Raw genomic sequence first — 16,712 nt, 5'->3', positions numbered from 1 at the left:
CTCTAAAGGAATAGCGGAAACGGTCGCGTAACGAAAAACTCCATTCCAAAAAAACACGTCCTCATGCTGCGAATGAAGATCCTTGTATCAAGAAATGCCAACCACGCTTCCGTTGCAACAGCACAGCAGAAGCTATCGCGAATTTAGAGAGCTGTTTTATTTTCCGATTCCAGATCAGACTAGTAGTATTGCCTTGCAATAGCGAACTGTAAGCTTGTTATATACGACTTTACCAAACACCCAACTCGTTGCTTAGTTTGCCTAACGAAAGTAAAGACCGCTTTGTTTTGACGTCAAGAAATAAGTAATGAAGCTGTTCTAGAAATAGTGTTCGAGTAGAGAACATGTGAGCTGTGCTTTAGAGATTCCCCTCACAAGGAGGGATCCAGAAATTTGGTCAAAGCCGCATTTTGTGAGTCAATTCCACGGTAATCTTTAGTAAAAGGCGAAAGATTAATACGAATGAAATTAACTCAGCGGAATGATTTGACAACAGATATTACGCTTGCACTTATATTATCAGTGCTCCCTCACGTACAAATTTGGCATAAACTCGTAAGCACAGAACTCGACGTTTATTAAAGCACATCTGAGGGATTGCGTGGAGGATAAGAATGCAGTCGTGCTGTAGAGGGCAATGGAGCGGTAGCTGTACCGCCTGGGTCACTGAGCCGTGAACGGCGCTTGGGGTGTACCAGGGCTGCTGACGATGTGTGCGGGGGCTACTGTACCTGCAGATTTAACAGTGTTAAAGCTGTTGACGACTCACGAATTACGCAGATTTGTAGACGCTTACGTGTGTGCAATGAATTATCAGGCAGCGCCCATCGGCACAGTAGGGAGTCCTGCAGGCGGGGATGCAAGCTACATCTCCGCCGTAAGACGAGCCATAGCCTCTGTCTGAGTGAACAATGCGCTGACGACTCGCGCAGCAGCCTCGTCGCTGGCTTCGGGTACGAGCACCCGGAGTGGTTGACGGATAACGCGGTGATAAAAAGGGTTCGTGGTAATCGGCTCATGCATAAAGTGTTTCAAGAAGCTCGTTACATCGCCGAGAAAGGCAATTCTGGGATTCCAGCCTTCAGCGATGAGGCCGCTACGAGCTCTGTTGAAGCCGATCTAGCGCCACTTCGCTCTCAGCTTCACTCTGCTCATTGTGCTCCGGCGGCTGCCGAAGTTTCGCTCGAGAAGGAGGTCTTGCGTCGCGAAAATGCTTAGAGCGTTTGCTGCTCGGCTCGTTAGGAGCTTGAACATACCAAGAACGACGTTAAGCGTCTACGTAATCACGAGTGATCTCTGGTGGACTTTAACGCACAAATCGATGCTCTCAACGAAGCCTACCAGCACCTGGAAAATCGGTTTCGAACGGCCGAAGAGAAGTCGAAGCACAGTGCATCGATAGCCAGAAGAAGGTCTTCAAGGTCACCGTGGCTACCAGTACCAATCAAATCCGTCGCTGCATTACTTACTTGCCAAATACGACGTTGCTGACGACTCGACAGATTATCGTCTCAAGCGACAGAGCGAAGATATTCGAGAGCAAGACTATCCTCTATCAAGTGTTAACAAGACTCTCCGTGCTCACGTCAAGCTGGAAGAGATGGACCTCGATGTTCTGGTATTGCCCTCGAAGGTTCGTCACCTCTTTGTCTGCTATTGCTAGCAGGTACCTCGGTGTGCTGACTTGTCTTTGCTTAATTCACTTGATCAGGGCTCTCGATTGGCGAGTTGAACTGGGAGTTGCTCAAAGTGAGTGGTCAAACTTGCACTATCCTTCGGTGTTTGCTTGATACTGCGGATGCGTCGGATTCGGCAGAGGACGCCACTACTGGTCTGGCTCGTGTGGCTTACCGTGAAGGTGATGTTCCCGACCTTCCACCGGAGGATCGCGAGCATCTCGACGAGCCTCACCCGGTAGGTCGTACGTTAAAGTCCAGAGGAGCACAATATTTGAGTCTCCACTTTCCGTAAGCGCCTGCATGATGCTACTTCAAGTGACTCTGACTCGTTGGCACCCCCAACAAAACGTGTAGCTTGTGGTAAGCAGCCCATATCCATGCCGCAAAACCAATCCTCGACTGCGGTGGTCATTCCACGCTTACGTGCGCTTCTTCTTAGTACTATATCCAAATTGGTCCCATTTGCCACTTTCTCTACACCTTTGTCAGTCCAAATCGGCGACAGTGTAAAGCAAAGTGGAACGTCCCGTAATTATTTTTTTTAATTTTTGAAATCTATTTTTTTAGAAAAAGCCTGTCATGCAAAGTTGATTTAGTGTAGTGCAAAACTTTACGTGCCGTACTCCATAGGTTTGCTACGAATAGCTGCCGCCACTGACAACGCACAGTGGCGCGCCATCTTGTTAACCAAGCGCAGATCCATACATGGAAGCTATGCTCTGCAGCGTTTTCAAGCAGCTGCATCCGGCGCTCTGTTTTCTGGGCAAGCGGACGATGTTGAACTGAGCGCTGACTGGGAAAAACAACGCAAGGCAAGCCACTGAGTGTTTGTAAGTGGATGGAGCAGATCCACCAAATCTGGTACTTGCATGGCAGCGGCGCGAGTGAGTGGCCACCCGGGAGGGGCGCGTGAACGACATACAGCCGACGCCCTCTGGGTCTTTCCTCCATTCCTTCCTCGCCCCAGTCCAACAGCCACATACACAGCAGCCATGGCGACCAAGAGCGTACGCTGGTCCACCGTCACCGTCTACGAGTTCGGCGTGGGCATCGGCGGCAGCGCAGTGCCTCGACGCGGTGGTCCAGCGGTGGGGCTGGCTCGAACCCCGCAATGTGTGTGGAGGACTTCAGTGAGCGCGGCGCAGCATCAGCGGGAGAAAACACAGGCGGGGGACAGGCAGGAAACCGCAGGACGACATCGGCGGAGACGCGTGCGCTGGTTCAAGCCGCTGGAGCGCATCACGATGCTGGAGAAGGCAGGCTACAGCGAGGAGCGTATCTTCCGCTCAATGCTTTGATGCCGACCACCAGTTAGCTCTGCACTAAATCGCCATTGCTCTAAAGTCAATTTTTGAAAATAAAAATTAAAAATTTCTTTGTCACTTAAGTTACTTCACACAGCTTTGCTTTACACTGTCGCCGATTTGGACTGGCAAAGGTGTAGTATACTAAATATTCAAAAACAATGATGGCACAGCAGATAAAACTCACCCCTCTCTAAAGGAATAGCGGAAACGGTCGCGTAACGAAAAACTCCATTCCAAAAAAACACGTCCTCATGCTGCGAATGAAGATCCTTGTATCAAGAAATGCCAACCACGCTTCCGTTGCAACAGCACAGCAGAAGCTATCGCGAATTTAGAGAGCTGTTTTATTTTCCGATTCCAGATCAGACTAGTAGTATTGCCTTGCAATAGCGAACTGTAAGCTTGGTATATACGACTTTTACCAAACATCCAACTCGTTGCTTAGTTTGCCTAGCGAAAGTAAAGACCGCTTTGTTTTGACGTCAAGAAATAAGTAATGAAGCTGTTCTAGAAATAGTGTTCGAGTAGAGAACATGTGAGCTGTGCTTTAGAGATTCCCCTCACAAGGAGGGATCCAGAAATTTGGTCGAAGCCGCATTTTGTGAGTCAATTCCACGGTAATCTTTAGTAAAAGGCGAAAGATTAATACGAATGAAATTAACTCAGCGGAATGATTTGACAACAGATATAACGCTTGCACTTATATTATCAGTGCTCCCTCACGTACAAATTTGGCATAAACTCGTAAGCACAGAACTCGACGTTTATTAAAGCACATCTGAGGGATTGCGTGGAGGATAAGAATGCAGTCGTGCTGTAGAGGGCAATGGAGCGGTAGCTGTACCGCCTGGGTCACTGAGCCGTGAACGGCGCTTGGGGTGTACCAGGGCTGCTGACGATGTGTGCGGGGGCTACTGTACCTGCAGATTTAACAGTGTTAAAGCTGTTGACGACTCACGAATTACGCAGATTTGTAGACGCTTACGTGTGTGCAATGAATTATCAGGCAGCGCCCATCGGCACAGTAGGGAGTCCTGCAGGCGGGGATGCAAGCTACATCTCCGCCGTAAGTGCGATCAAAGCTTCCGGAGAGGCTGCAAAGAACTTTGTTCAAGGATAATGTAGCGCACAGGTGAAGCGTGACTTTCTGGAGACCCTAGAGAACAACACCAAGCTATCAGCAGGTATCTGCACCAAGATCCTCGAGCGTGTCATTCCACAGAACCTCGAGTCTATGGCAACCGAACTGGCTGGAAGAACACGAGAGGAGTTCTCTGATGGTTTGGTGCGTCTGGTGACGCAGTACAAGTCGGACCTTCGGAGTGCTCTCGACGAGTACGCGCAGCAAAGCAGCGGACCGGCAGTGGGTTTTTGTCTCGAGCAGGCCCTGTTGCAGTCTGTAGGTGGATCCATTCAGAAGTGGAGCGCGATGGTGCTTGAACAGTACAAGACACACATGCGGAGCTGGAAGGACGAGAAGGAGACACTGGCTCGTGAGTACGAGCTTTCCAAGGTGCAGGATGCAGAAACGACCGCGTCTGCGAACGACCAGAAGCATTTGTATGAATCGAAACTGGCACAGGCTACTGAGCAACTCTCTGAACTGCGTCGAACGCTCCACAGCGAGCTTAACCAAAAGAAGAGTGAGCTGGAACGACTTAAGACTGAGATTGCGACCATGAATTTGAAGCACGAAGTACGTGTGCAGAACGCCGAGAGCGACCTTGCGTGGGCTCGCAGTCGGACAGAGGAGCTGGAGAAGTCCATCGTTGCAGACCGTCAACGCAAAGAAGAGATTTCAGCTGCCGCCTCGCAAGTTCTGGAACGACAGCGCAGTTTTCACAAGGAAGAGCGATTGCTGCTGGTTGAGCAGAAAGAGTTGATGGCTCAGATTGTTCAATTGGAGCGCGAGCTCGTGCACAAGAAGACGAATCACGTCCAGAAGGTCTTTGGTCTGCAGAACGAACACGCCAAGAAGGTGGATCGTATGCGGACGGAGCAGGCCAACTTCGAGCGCCAGTTGAAATCTCAGGCGAGAAAAGACAAGAACTCGCTCAAACTGGCGCATGAAAAGGAGAAGAAATCTAAACTCGCGGAGTGCGCAGCGTTGGACAAAGAGACGGCAGATATTCAGGGGAAGTTGGCCGTGTTTGAGGCTGAAGACGAGGCGGCCAGGTCTTCCGCCGCTGCTAATCGAGATTTTTTCAAGTCGATGCCAATGATTTCGCTTCCGCTGATGCAAGCTCCTGCCCCCGCTGCAGGTGAACACCAACCAGCAGGGCGATCCATGAAAGCTTTGACGCCGAAAGACTACACGACTCCCATCCGATTTGGCTCGTTAGATGACACGTCCACAAGCTCTGCGAGTCCAACCACCAGGACTGAAGCTCCACAGAGCAACGATATGTGTAAGCAATCCTGAAGAACCAACGCAAATTATTTTTTACCGACTGACCCAGTCTAAGCACCGCGTAGCTCTTGATTTTCGGTCCTAGTAATGATGATATCAGTTAACATTGTGGAGGTGCCGCTGATTCAGAAATAGCGGATGAACTGTTGTGGTGCTTTTTCCTACTTTGCTTTGTCTTTTTGCGTGAATGTGCTGCTGCTGCTGCGAGTCTTCGTGTTTTAGAAAACTTGGATACGGCTCAACAGAATGACCGAGTACATTCCCAGCTCCTCAGCTGTTGCATGCTTGATCGTGACGACATCGGGACGCATTCTCCTCTTGTGGGACCAGGATGACACACTGCCGTTCCAGTATCCGCAGCTCGCCATGCTGCTCGCCAGCCTCTTCCACTTCGCACACGCCCAGTGCTTCGCTCATCTAGAGCTGCAAAATGGCTTCACAGTGCTGATCTCTTCAGATGTCGATGCACAAGTCTCAGTCGCGGTTATTTGTGCTACACCACCAAGGGCAAGCAAGGACAACGACGACTTCTGCTGTACACAGGTCTCTCCACTGCAGCTCGGCCGACTGAAAAGCTTGCTCATTCTACAAGAGTTCGTGCGGTGCTATCGAGGCGACATCGAGCGTCTTTCAGTAGAAAGTATCGAACAGGCCAAGCTCAAGGCAGAAGAGTACACGTTGACGAGCGCTCTTGGCGGGTTCCAGGACGGGTTTGAAGGCACATTGGACGAGTTTATCAATTTCCAGAGTGGCTTCGTCAGTCTCGTCATGGAGACTACAGCTCGAGGCATTCAAAACTCGACCATGTCATGGAGCCACGACGGTGCAGCTATTATGGCCCAGAGCTCGCTAGCTATTCGACTGGAATGTGGATTCGTGCTGAATGCCGAGACTGGAGACAAAGTATACTCGACACTTCGTCGGCCAAACAGAAGCTTCTTCTACCAAGATCTAGCGTCTCTGCATCACCTTCACAATAGCGCTAGGGTCCAACAGATAATAAAGCATGTCGCCAAAGCACTACATGAGAACGCATCAATACTGAGTCGGCCTGCCCGTGGCAATAGTGTTAAGCTTAGTGTTGGAGCTGCTGTCGTCGTGAGATTCAGGCACCTGTCGGGTCAAGATCCGAGTGAACTCTTTATATGTTTCGTGCGTTGTAACTTTGATATGGCTCTCCTGTTTGGTATCACCTCCCTGACGTTAGCCGTTATTGTACTCACTTGCAGACTAAGGTGTTATTCGATGGTATCGTCTTCTACGGTGACAACGCACTCGAGAAAACGAACTGTACTCATCAGGGAAACTCCAGAAAGTTCTGACAGGCCACTGAGTCGTAAACGCATGCTGGACATGCTTCAACATCGGTCGGATGATGTTGAGTTGCATGTCGGTTCGGATGGGGCATGTGCCTCACCCACATTGTGGAGAGCAATGGAAATCCTCGTCAAACCACTGTCGTTCCGAACAACTCGTTCATGTGGTCAGCAGATAGCCTCAAAACTGTCATTTTTAGAATATTATTGACAATGAAAACGATAAGTTTAAAACAGCTGTGTTTAAAACCAAATAAGAAGAAAAAGGGAAAAAAGTTAAAAATACAGTTTTTTTAGCCAGATCTAAAAAAAATGCCAAAACGTTTTTTTGCTTTCTTTTTAGAAAACTCTTAAAAAAAGCTTTTAAACTCTTCAGGTTGTTAAGCCTTCTGTTTTTTTTCTGGGAGGAAAGCTGTATGGATCTGTAGCAACTTTCAGATCACATCACGACACACAGGATCTACATAGCTTCAAAATTAGACGTTGGGTGCCTTGATATTTGGCGATTGAGCATTTTTACCCATTTATTAATGAAACAGAAACAAAAAAGGAAATGTAGCAAACATTGTTTTAATAAAACATTGTTTGCTACATTTTCCTTTCATGCCACTTGCCAATACATTAATGAAATTATTATCTATAATGATAAAATCTGCGACTTTCTGAGTGAATGTAGGGGCTGTGAAGACATTTCGAGTTATCAATTGAATGCACAGGATAAACGAAGAAGGCGCATACGAACCTGCATACTCACCGCTAAGATCCGGTCTTGGGAGCAATTTCACTCATTGCGCTACCATTCCCCGTGCTTTTAGTCAGCGTTTGATAGTATCACGTCCATTTACAAACATCTCTGCGGCATACTAACAACGCCGACGAGAGCCCAGCGCTCCTCTCTTCTGGCGCCGGCTAAGAAAGCTGCATCTCACCGCCAAAGATTAATCCGCATCCATACCAAAACTTAATTCTATAAGAGTAATTCGCTATATTTGCGGTATGAGGCTTGTGCTCGCTAAAATACGTATTGTAAGCTAGCTTTTCTTAAAATGCAGCATTCTAACTAGTGTCGTAGGCACGATTCGCAGCTCAAACAACGAAATCACAAAGGCTGAAAAAGTTACTTTATTGAGAGCGTGAGAGCTGCTTCTTCGGCGGGCAGACCGCCCTGCCCGCTGTGTAATCAAAATAATTAATCTCACACTGTTTTTACAGCCTAAAGGATTAACCCTAGTGATAATCCGGTCTATCAGTAAATTTAATTTTTTTTTAGAACCCACCGCTGGGCGCTGATTTACACGAATTGTAAATTACAATAGTCCGCCCTTTGTCGAAGAAGCATCCCATGATCAAGTGACCACCTCAACTTGAGACCGAAGACAGCAGTTCAACTCCATACTGATCCCATCGCGGCGGAGTTTCCTTCTCTCTTCCAGGCTGCAAGTTCCAGAGGCTGGAATCCAGCCTCGGGCCTTCTTCCCTTCCCCCTTCTAGCCCAAACAGACGCCTCTCTGATCGAAAGGGACTCCAACTTCTTGTTTCGCAAGCCGATGTGCAGAGGTCACAGGATGCCGGAGTATGCTGGTAAAAGTCAAAGCACCGCGTACGGTACCGGTACATCAAAAAGGCCAAACACCATTGTCGAAACTCTTGCGTGCGTTGACGAGCAATTCTTCACACAGAAGTGCATGTACAGTACATTGTATGCTTGCAGCTACAATATAAGGTTATCACACTACAGTATATGTACAGCTTGTAGTGTGATAACCTTGTACATGTATTCTACAAGATGCTCGTAATTGTACGGTAGTGTGATGATTTTTGCGCAAGGGACTCCCTATGCCAAATCGGAGCTCTTTAGAATCATCGATCGTTACAGTATCCATCACAGATTTTCAGGATAGTTTTTGCAATTCACGATGCAACCCAAGTCTGCGCTCGCATCTTTTTCGGGATGCCCGTTGCCTGGTTGCACTACAAGCTGCAGCACAACTCCGCAGTGCTTCCGAGATAACTATTCGGTGCTTTCCTGGTGTCGTGCGGGGCCTGAGGTTACGAATTGTACCGAAGCACGTACATAACTTACTGACCACTCTGGGGTTACTGCAAACTGTCGCCCGAAGCTACAATACTTAAGTTGGTAAAATACGATAGCAACGACCACCTCCAACTGCGCTCAGAAAGCGTCATCGCTGTAATGCATCCGCGTTCCCAGCTGCGGACGCGGATGCCGCGCCGAATAAGCAAAAATCGGTCATAAATCATCGTCGTGGAGAAGCGCAAGTGGCGCCACCTGGTGGATGTGTCCGTGTCAATGTCCAACCAGTGACAGCGCTTGATGTCTGCGGCTGGAGCTTGACTGCCGCAACGGAAGATAGATGTACCGGTATGTGATTACTGGCGCCCGTATCATTCATTCGACCTTGGAACAAGAAGGTCCCCACGAGCGACTTTTTCACAAAGGGGGATTTGATCTTCTTCAAGGATGAATCGCCCCGCTGGTTTTGCGCGATCATTGCGCTGCCGCAACAAAATCGCGCGTGGGGGTCGAACGCGCCCTACAGGCCCTCATTCGCGCAGGAAAGACTCGATTTACAAATAAATGATACCCATGTTTTTGCTTGAAAACTTGTTGGCGAATTATGAACAAACACAGAAGCCGTTTCCCGAAAAACGGCTCCACGAAAAGACGCAGGCCAATCGCGTGATTGCGTTCGGCGTCCCAGCAGCTGGCGGTCGCCTGCTCGCCCATGACACGGCCATCACTGCTGTTATCCCGAATTCCGCAACTTTAGAGCTCGCCATTGTTCAATCCGCCTGCTAAACAACAGTAGCAAACAGCATCTCGAATTATTGACTGATAGCCAAGCGCAACATGTCCAAGAGCAACTCCAACTCCAACTCGCGTCTGTCTGCGATGGCTCACCTGGAGCGGGCAGCCCGGAAACTGACACTGTACTCGCGGGCGCTGCGCGAGCAGCTCGCTCGGCTTCGCGAGGAGATGGTGGCCGAAAAACAGGCTGTGCTGACGTCCGAGGACGACGTGAGTGAATCGTCGACTCGGCTGCAAGAGATTGAGGAGCTCATGACCAAGTTGCAGCTCGAGATTAACACACTGCGTGTACTGCCCCCGTCACGCGACGATGGTAGCCTTACCGCCCGCAAGCAGGAGCTAGAGGAGCTGGAGGAGGAGCGCCAGGAGGAACTCGAGCTACTGGCGCACATCCGCAGCATGCTGCAGCTGCATCAAAGCACACACAGCAAAATGCAACGTATGATCGCTGCGCTCACCAAGGAGCTTCATCGCGTGCGCCAGCGCGAAGAGGCTGTCGTGCTCGCCGCATTGCGCAGCGGCATTGTCAAGATGCTCGCCCCAAAAATCTAGATAGGAAGATCCTTCGATAGTCAAGTTACCAGGCTAGACACCTTCGACCTGCGAAGCTTGGAGGAAGACGTCGTCGCCACCACCCGACGCGTACCAACCACTCGTGACAACCTCCTCAGCAGCAACATACTGTAGATCGGAGACCTAACTTATTTATCGAAACTTTTTTTCGAACCCAAACAAAATCTAATTTCTTGCTGATTTAGAAGCGTTTAGATTTTCCACCATCTGAAACTCTAAAAAAAAATGATACAGTATCAGACGGCGAGAATCTTGTTTTTTCTACGGACCCGAAATGGTGCTAGGGGGCTTCGTGCTAGACGAGCAGGGCGAGGAGGATCTGCTGCGCGAGGCGCTGCAGACCGTCCGTGACCAGGGCTTCCGTATGCAGCGTGCCGCAGACGCAAACGACCAGCCAGCCGTGCTCAAACACGCGGCCGAGGTGCTTCGTGAGCTACGCACAAGTTTGCTGTCCCCAAAAAGCTATTATCAGCTCTGTACGTCTACAATACTATTGCTACGTGCCACGGCAGTGCATGTCATGTACTAATATTCTATCGATCCGGTGCGGCAGATATGCAGGTGATGGACGAACTGCGGCACTTCGAGAGCTACGTAGTGGCGCAGCAGCAGGCTGGTGCCTCCATGCGAGTGCTCTACGAACGCGTCCAGAGCAGCGGCAACGTACTGCCGAGACTGTACGGGCATGAAACACTGCTAGCAGTTGATCTCATAACTTATAATTACTGTATTGCTACAGATACTTGCTGGTGACAGTGGGCTCCGTGTACATCAAGTCGCGAGAGGCTCCAGCTCGGGACGTACTGACAGATTTAGTGGAGATGACAAAAGGCGTGCAATATCCACTGCGAGGACTCTTTTTAAGGCACTATTTGTCGCTCAGTGTCCGTGACAAACTCCCGGATACGGGCTCTGTGTACGAGCAATCAGGCGGGGGCACAGTCAGCGACGCTGTTAATTTTCTGCTTCAAAATTTACGAGAAACGAACCAACTTTGGATTCGACTGCAACATCAGAAAATTGGAGGCTCTAGACCGCTGGCAGTGCGAGAAAAAGAGCGAATGGAGTTGCGGTTGTTGGTCGGGACGAGTCTGGTGCGGCTGAGTCAGATGGAGGGAGTCACACGCAGCGTCTACGCTGAGCAAGTGCTGCCTCGGCTACTGGATGATGTCGTGTTAGCCTGTAAAGACTGCATGGCGCAGCAGTATCTGATGGACTGCATTATTCAGGTTTTCCCAGACGAATTTCATCTGCAGAACCTTGACAAGCTGCTGGATGCACTAGGAAAACTACAGACAAATGTCGACGTCGCGTCGGTCTTGACTGCACTTCTTGAACGCCTCACTAAATATCGAGAGGCTCAGAGGAGCGTCACTGACGCAGGACATCAAGAAGTGGAGGTGGCTGAACGTACCAATGGTGAACTGGAGCTACGAGACGGACCCAACTTATTCCAGCAGCTGATGGATACGACCACGAAGCTGTTGCTACGGTCAGCACGACACACTAGTGGCCAGTCTCCAAATGAGAATGGCAATGCTGACGCTCACTTGCACTCTGTGCTGCCGTTTTTCGTGACGTTTGCTGCCTTCACGCTCACGTGGTTGGGTAGCAGTACCAAGAAGAGGAATTCAGACACAACTGTGGCATTACAGCAAGTAGTTTCGGGATGTTTAACGTTTCTACGGGAGCGAACCGCGTGGCGTGTTGACAAGGACAAACAAAAGCGGCAGCTCGTGGTTTCACAGCTCGAATCGCTTGCACTTACGCTACTCCGAGCGCTTTCCATTCAGGACCTGATGCACGTTCCGGCGCTGCGTGAATTACTTGAACTGATGCCGTGGCAAGGAGCGTGGAAGGACGTGGCGCTGGCTTGGATCCGCGTTCTGCTCGCTCGACATGAACGTGTTCACGACGAGAAGCAGATGGACTTCTTACTTCAGATACTGGCACCATTGGTACGTGACGATCCCAGCGAGCTGCAGTCGCCACCGCCAGCCACCACAACGGAAGCAGGGAAGAGTAAAGAGACGGAGACCTTTGAAGTTGAGCAGCAAACACTGGCCAAGGTCGTCCACCTCGTAACCAACGATGACCTTGACGCTAAATTTCGAGTGTTTTCCGTAGCGCGACGTGCTTTTCTACAGAGTGGGGTGTTCCGGATTCGCTTCACTCTTGTGCCGTTGATTAATCAGTCGCTGGCGCTCGCTAGAGACCTAGCAGCGCATTCAAAGGAGAAGATTCAAACTCAAGGACAAGAGACCAAGGCGGAATCGGAGATTGCAACACCAACTGACAGCGCCAAGGCATTTGTGACGACACCCCGCCAAGTTCTTCAATTCGTACACGAAATGGTGACAGCGTTGGCCTCCAAGCAAGATGCGCTGTCCGTGTCGTGCGTCCATTTGTTTCTGCAGTGTGCGCTGGTAGCCGATGGCTGCGCCTTTGAAGCAGTTTCCTACGAGTTCATCACGCAGGCTTTCATAGTCTACGAAGACCAAATCACATTGGCGCGTGAGCAGTGGCGAGCTCTAGAGCTCATGGTGGCTTCACTTCGAGCCACGCGAAATCTCTCGAGTGCTAACTACGAGGTTCTTGCCACCAAGACCACGCAATATGCTGCTCGTCTGCTTAAGAAAAACGAACAGGCCTTGATGGTGCTGAACTGCGCACACCTCTTTTGGGTAAGTGGCTGGAGTTTAAATACCAGCCAGACTCATTGATGTTTGCTACTGTGTCTTTTACCTATGCAGCATCCATCGCAACAAGATGGCAAGAGGGTCCGTGAATGTCTCCAGAGATCGCTTCGTATTGCGGATGCAATGAAGGACACGACGTCGAACCAGGTTCCACTTTTCCTGGAGATATTGGAGACTGTACGTGTGTCTTGATGTGTGATTTCTACTTCCCGACATTGACTGACACCCCCCCCCTTGCTTGCTTTCTGTCAGTACTTGTACTTCTTTGAAGCCCAGACACCTGAAGTGACGCATAATTACCTTGCTGGACTGCTGGCATTGGTCAAGGATCACCTAGACAACATGGAACATGGACAAATGCGCAGAGAAGGAGAGTTCCACTATCGCGCCATCGTGCGCTACATGGACACATTGGGCGTGTCTGATGATGCGCTGTCGAACTCATCGTCGTCTTCGTCGCGGTAATTGGAGCATAACAAGCTGGTACTTCTGGTAATAACAACTGAGTAAATGCGTTCAAGTTTTAATCTGATCCTGGTATGATACCTCCTCGCCAACCAAACTATTGCACCACGTGCGTTCGGTGGCCCAGCCAGACCTGCACCACCAGAACACAGCAAGATTTTGCCGTCTTCTTTCTTTTGTGTATTTACTTGTTCCCTTTCCAGCAGCTCAAAGTCTGCTTCTCGCTGTTCCAATCCACTACTGCCGTCTTAGTGACCGGCATGGTATCCCTCCTTCATCTTGTATCGCACGCCACAGTACTTGCAGGTCTGCGGAATGTTGTGCTTGCGCGTGTCCAGCTGGATGTACTCGACCGGGTGACCCAGGGCGCCACCACCACCGTCGCAAACTGCAACAACGCTGGCCAGCTCCACAATTGGCACCTGAGCGATCCGCTGCTCGGCGTCGCTGCGGTGGCGGTTAATGTCCTAAAATGTGGCGAGTTACAGGTAAAAGATTGTGAATTGGAGTCAATATTTAGTGCAGCAGCTCGCATGGGACGCACCTCGAACGGTGTCTGGTGGTCGTAGATCGTCGAGAAGCTCGAACTCTGCAAACGGAAGGCGGTGGCGGCCGACGGCGCTGCACGAGGTGCGCAGGCGCGTGCCGCAGTGGCCAGAAGCACTTGGGAGCTACGACGCAACATGTTGCTTGGGGATTCGAGACCGAATGTGAGGTGCACGGGCGAATAAACTGGATGTTGCACGAATGTTCTTTAGATACACCCGCTTAAGTACGCCATGCTTGATGTACATCATTATAATAACCCAGCAACAATGCTAGCGCTGGTGGCGGAGGTTGAGGGCGCTTGGGCGGCAGATGAGGACCGAATAAAGGATCTACGTGTGCGGAAATGCGAGGGAATTTCCTCTGCCAAGTTGTTTCTGCAGTCTCGACCTGCTGGCGTGTACACGTGCGCGAGAGCGAAGGCTTCTGCAAAAGTGTCTTCGGAGCTGCCCAAAATGCTTGTAGAGTGGTCCTTCCACTTGCAGCGGTTGTCAGCAGGGATCATTTCGGTGGACAGCAACCTCAACCGTGATAAATTAAAGTTGGACAAGTTGAAGATGGCTACACAAGCACTGGCAGCCGCTGTGATGGCTCAGTGGCGAGCAGTAAAAACTGAGGACGGAATGCTATCTGTTCTCTGGTATCCATTGCCAGCCAGCGACGACTATGGCGTGGCTGTCCATATCTGTCTGATGCCTACACCCAAGTGTCCAGTATCAACGGTGCTGATATATGGAGAAGGTCGGGCGAACGCTCGATGTAAACACTCGCGGTGGATTGAAGACCGTGTGCCCATTGAAACGCACGTGGCGCAGCTAGTGAAAACTCGAGGCGAGCCAATCCACGAAGTGCTACTGAGTAAGGCTGGACCCAGAGGCGACAGATTGCTGTTGGAAGGACTGATTACCAACTTCTTCGTTGGTACGACGCTGGTACTTCGTATTGGTTTTTGCTAATAAGCGGAGTTTAACACGGTGTTTTTTTGTGTGGTTTCAGTGAAAGACTGTAAATTGTACACGGCAGATGGAGGAATTCTACAAGGCAGTACGAGAGAGTTGGTGCTCAAGGCATGCGATGAATTGTCGATTCCAGTGGTGTTGGAGGCGCCGAAGCTCTCGGAGCAGAACTCGTGGCAGGCGGCGTTCGTCACAAGTACGCAAAAAAAAGCTATTGCTGCTTGCCCGAAGCATATTTACCTGATCTTGCTTACGTAATTTGGTCTGGTACAGGCGCCGTTCGCGTTGTAATTGATGTCACGCGTATACTGTTTGCAGAGGAAGATGCCGAGGAGAACGTTCTTGTGGAGGCTTCAATTCCGAGCGATACCAGTGGATTCACTCAAAAGATCCGCGATCAGATAGTGTCACAACACATGTACCTCGGCTAAGATCTAAACGGTGATCGTCGGCTACTCATGAACCTGGCAAAGGTGACGAATGTGGCCTTATGTACAGCTGGGTAACTATTCTGTAAGTTGTGGCAACCTTGGGGTCGCGTTCTCTTTCGAGTTTGTGTTTGGTGGTGCGGGGGCGATGGTTGTATCACTGCATAAGGCATTCGTTTTGTCGAGGTCGGAGACGACACTCGAAGGAGCTGACCACATGAACGACAGCGGTTTGACGAGGATTTCCATTGCTCTCCACACCTCCTCTGGTGCCCCATCCGAACCGACATGCAACTCAACATCATCCGACCGATGTTGAAGCATATCCAGCATGCGTTTGCCACTCGAGTGGTCTGCCAGAACTTGCTGGAGTTTTTCTGATGAGTATGGTGCATTTTCTCGACCACGAAAGAGTGCGTTGTCACCATAGAAGACGATACCAGTTAAGAACACCCCAGTCTGCGATTGAGTCGAATGAATGCAAGCACGGCTAACGTCAGGGAGGGGATACAAAACAGGAGAGCCATATCAAAGTTACAACGCACCCGAAACATACGCAGAGCTATGAAGAGTTCACTTTGATCTTGACCCGACAGGTGCCTGAATCTCACGACGACAGCAGCTCCAACACTAAGTTTAACACTATTGCCACGGGCGGGCCGACTCAGTATTGATGCGCTCTCATGTAGTGCTTTGGCGACATGCTTCATAATCTGTTGGACCCTAGCGCTATTGTGAAGGTGATGTGGAGACGCTAGATCTTGGTCAAAGAAGCGTCCATTTGGCCGAGGAAGTGTCGAGTATACTTTGTCTCCAGTCTCGGCATTCAGCACGAATCCACATTCCAGTCGAATAGCTAGCGAGCTCTGGGCCATAATAGCTGCACCGTTGTGGCTCCATGACATGGTCGAGTTTTGAATGCCTCGAGCTGTAGTCTCCATGACGAGACTGACGAAGCCACTCTGGAAATTGATAAACTCGTCCAATGTGCCTTCAAACCCGTCCTGGAACCCGCCAAGAGCGCTCGTCAACGTGTACTCTTCTGCCTTGAGCTTGGCCTGTTCGATACTTTCAACTGCAAGACGCTCGATGTCGCCTCGATAGCACCGCACGAACTCTTGTAGAATGAGCAAGCTTTTCAGTCGGCCGAGCTGCAGTGGAGAGACCTGTGTACAGCAGAAGTCGTCGTTGTCCTTGCTTGCCCTTGGTGGTGTAGCACAAATAACCGCGACTGAGACTTGTGCATCGACATCTGAAGAGATCAGCACTGTGAAGCCATTTTGCAGCTCTAGATGAGCGAAGCACTGGGCGTGTGCGAAGTGGAAGAGGCTGGCGAGCAGCATGGCGAGCTGCGGATACTGGAACGGCAGTGTGTCATCCTGGTCCCACAAGAGGAGAATGCGTCCCGATGTCGTCACGATCAAGCATGCAACAGCTGAGGAGCTGGGAATGTACTCGGTCATTCTGTTGAGCCGTATCCAAGTTTTCTAAAACACGAAGACT

General features: G+C 50.3%; 5 protein-coding genes across 5 annotated transcripts; 3 read left to right on the top strand and 2 right to left on the bottom strand.

Moving 5' to 3' along the window:
* Positions 1-4,032: 4,032 nt before the first annotated feature.
* Positions 4,033-5,408, top strand: PITG_12523 (uncharacterized protein; the record flags this gene model as incomplete). The annotated part of the gene is made up of 2 exons (XM_002900356.1): positions 4,033-4,052; positions 4,112-5,408. 2 exons carry the CDS (start codon positions 4,033-4,035, stop codon positions 5,406-5,408), a joined length of 1,317 nt encoding a protein of 438 aa, XP_002900402.1.
* Positions 5,409-9,528: 4,120 nt separating this feature from the next.
* PITG_12522 (uncharacterized protein) lies at positions 9,529-10,094 on the top strand (the record flags this gene model as incomplete). The annotated part of the gene is made up of 1 exon (XM_002900355.1): positions 9,529-10,094. One exon carries the CDS (start codon positions 9,627-9,629, stop codon positions 10,092-10,094), a length of 468 nt encoding a protein of 155 aa, XP_002900401.1.
* A 295-nt stretch (positions 10,095-10,389) lies between these two features.
* PITG_12521 (vacuolar protein sorting-associated protein 35, putative) lies at positions 10,390-13,279 on the top strand (the record flags this gene model as incomplete). The annotated part of the gene is made up of 6 exons (XM_002900354.1): positions 10,390-10,591; positions 10,669-10,792; positions 10,855-11,515; positions 11,576-12,799; positions 12,869-12,991; positions 13,067-13,279. 6 exons carry the CDS (start codon positions 10,390-10,392, stop codon positions 13,277-13,279), a joined length of 2,547 nt encoding a protein of 848 aa, XP_002900400.1.
* A 103-nt stretch (positions 13,280-13,382) lies between these two features.
* Positions 13,383-14,330, bottom strand: PITG_12520 (uncharacterized protein; the record flags this gene model as incomplete). The annotated part of the gene is made up of 3 exons (XM_002900353.1): positions 13,383-13,746; positions 13,824-14,011; positions 14,216-14,330. The coding sequence occupies 3 exons, from the start codon at positions 14,328-14,330 to the stop codon at positions 13,528-13,530; spliced, it is 522 nt and encodes a 173-aa protein (XP_002900399.1).
* Positions 14,331-15,782: 1,452 nt separating this feature from the next.
* Positions 15,783-16,672, bottom strand: PITG_12519 (uncharacterized protein; the record flags this gene model as incomplete). The annotated part of the gene is made up of 2 exons (XM_002900352.1): positions 15,783-15,815; positions 15,911-16,672. 2 exons carry the CDS (start codon positions 16,670-16,672, stop codon positions 15,783-15,785), a joined length of 795 nt encoding a protein of 264 aa, XP_002900398.1.
* Between the last annotated feature and the right edge of the window lie 40 nt (positions 16,673-16,712).

The sequence above is a fragment of the Phytophthora infestans genome, genomic scaffold, assembly GCF_000142945.1.
Source record: "Phytophthora infestans T30-4 supercont1.26 genomic scaffold, whole genome shotgun sequence".
Taxonomy (NCBI): Eukaryota; Oomycota; class Peronosporomycetes; order Peronosporales; family Peronosporaceae; genus Phytophthora; species Phytophthora infestans.
The sequence above is the reverse complement of the archived record's forward strand: the minus strand, read 5'-3'. Positions and strand labels throughout refer to the sequence as shown.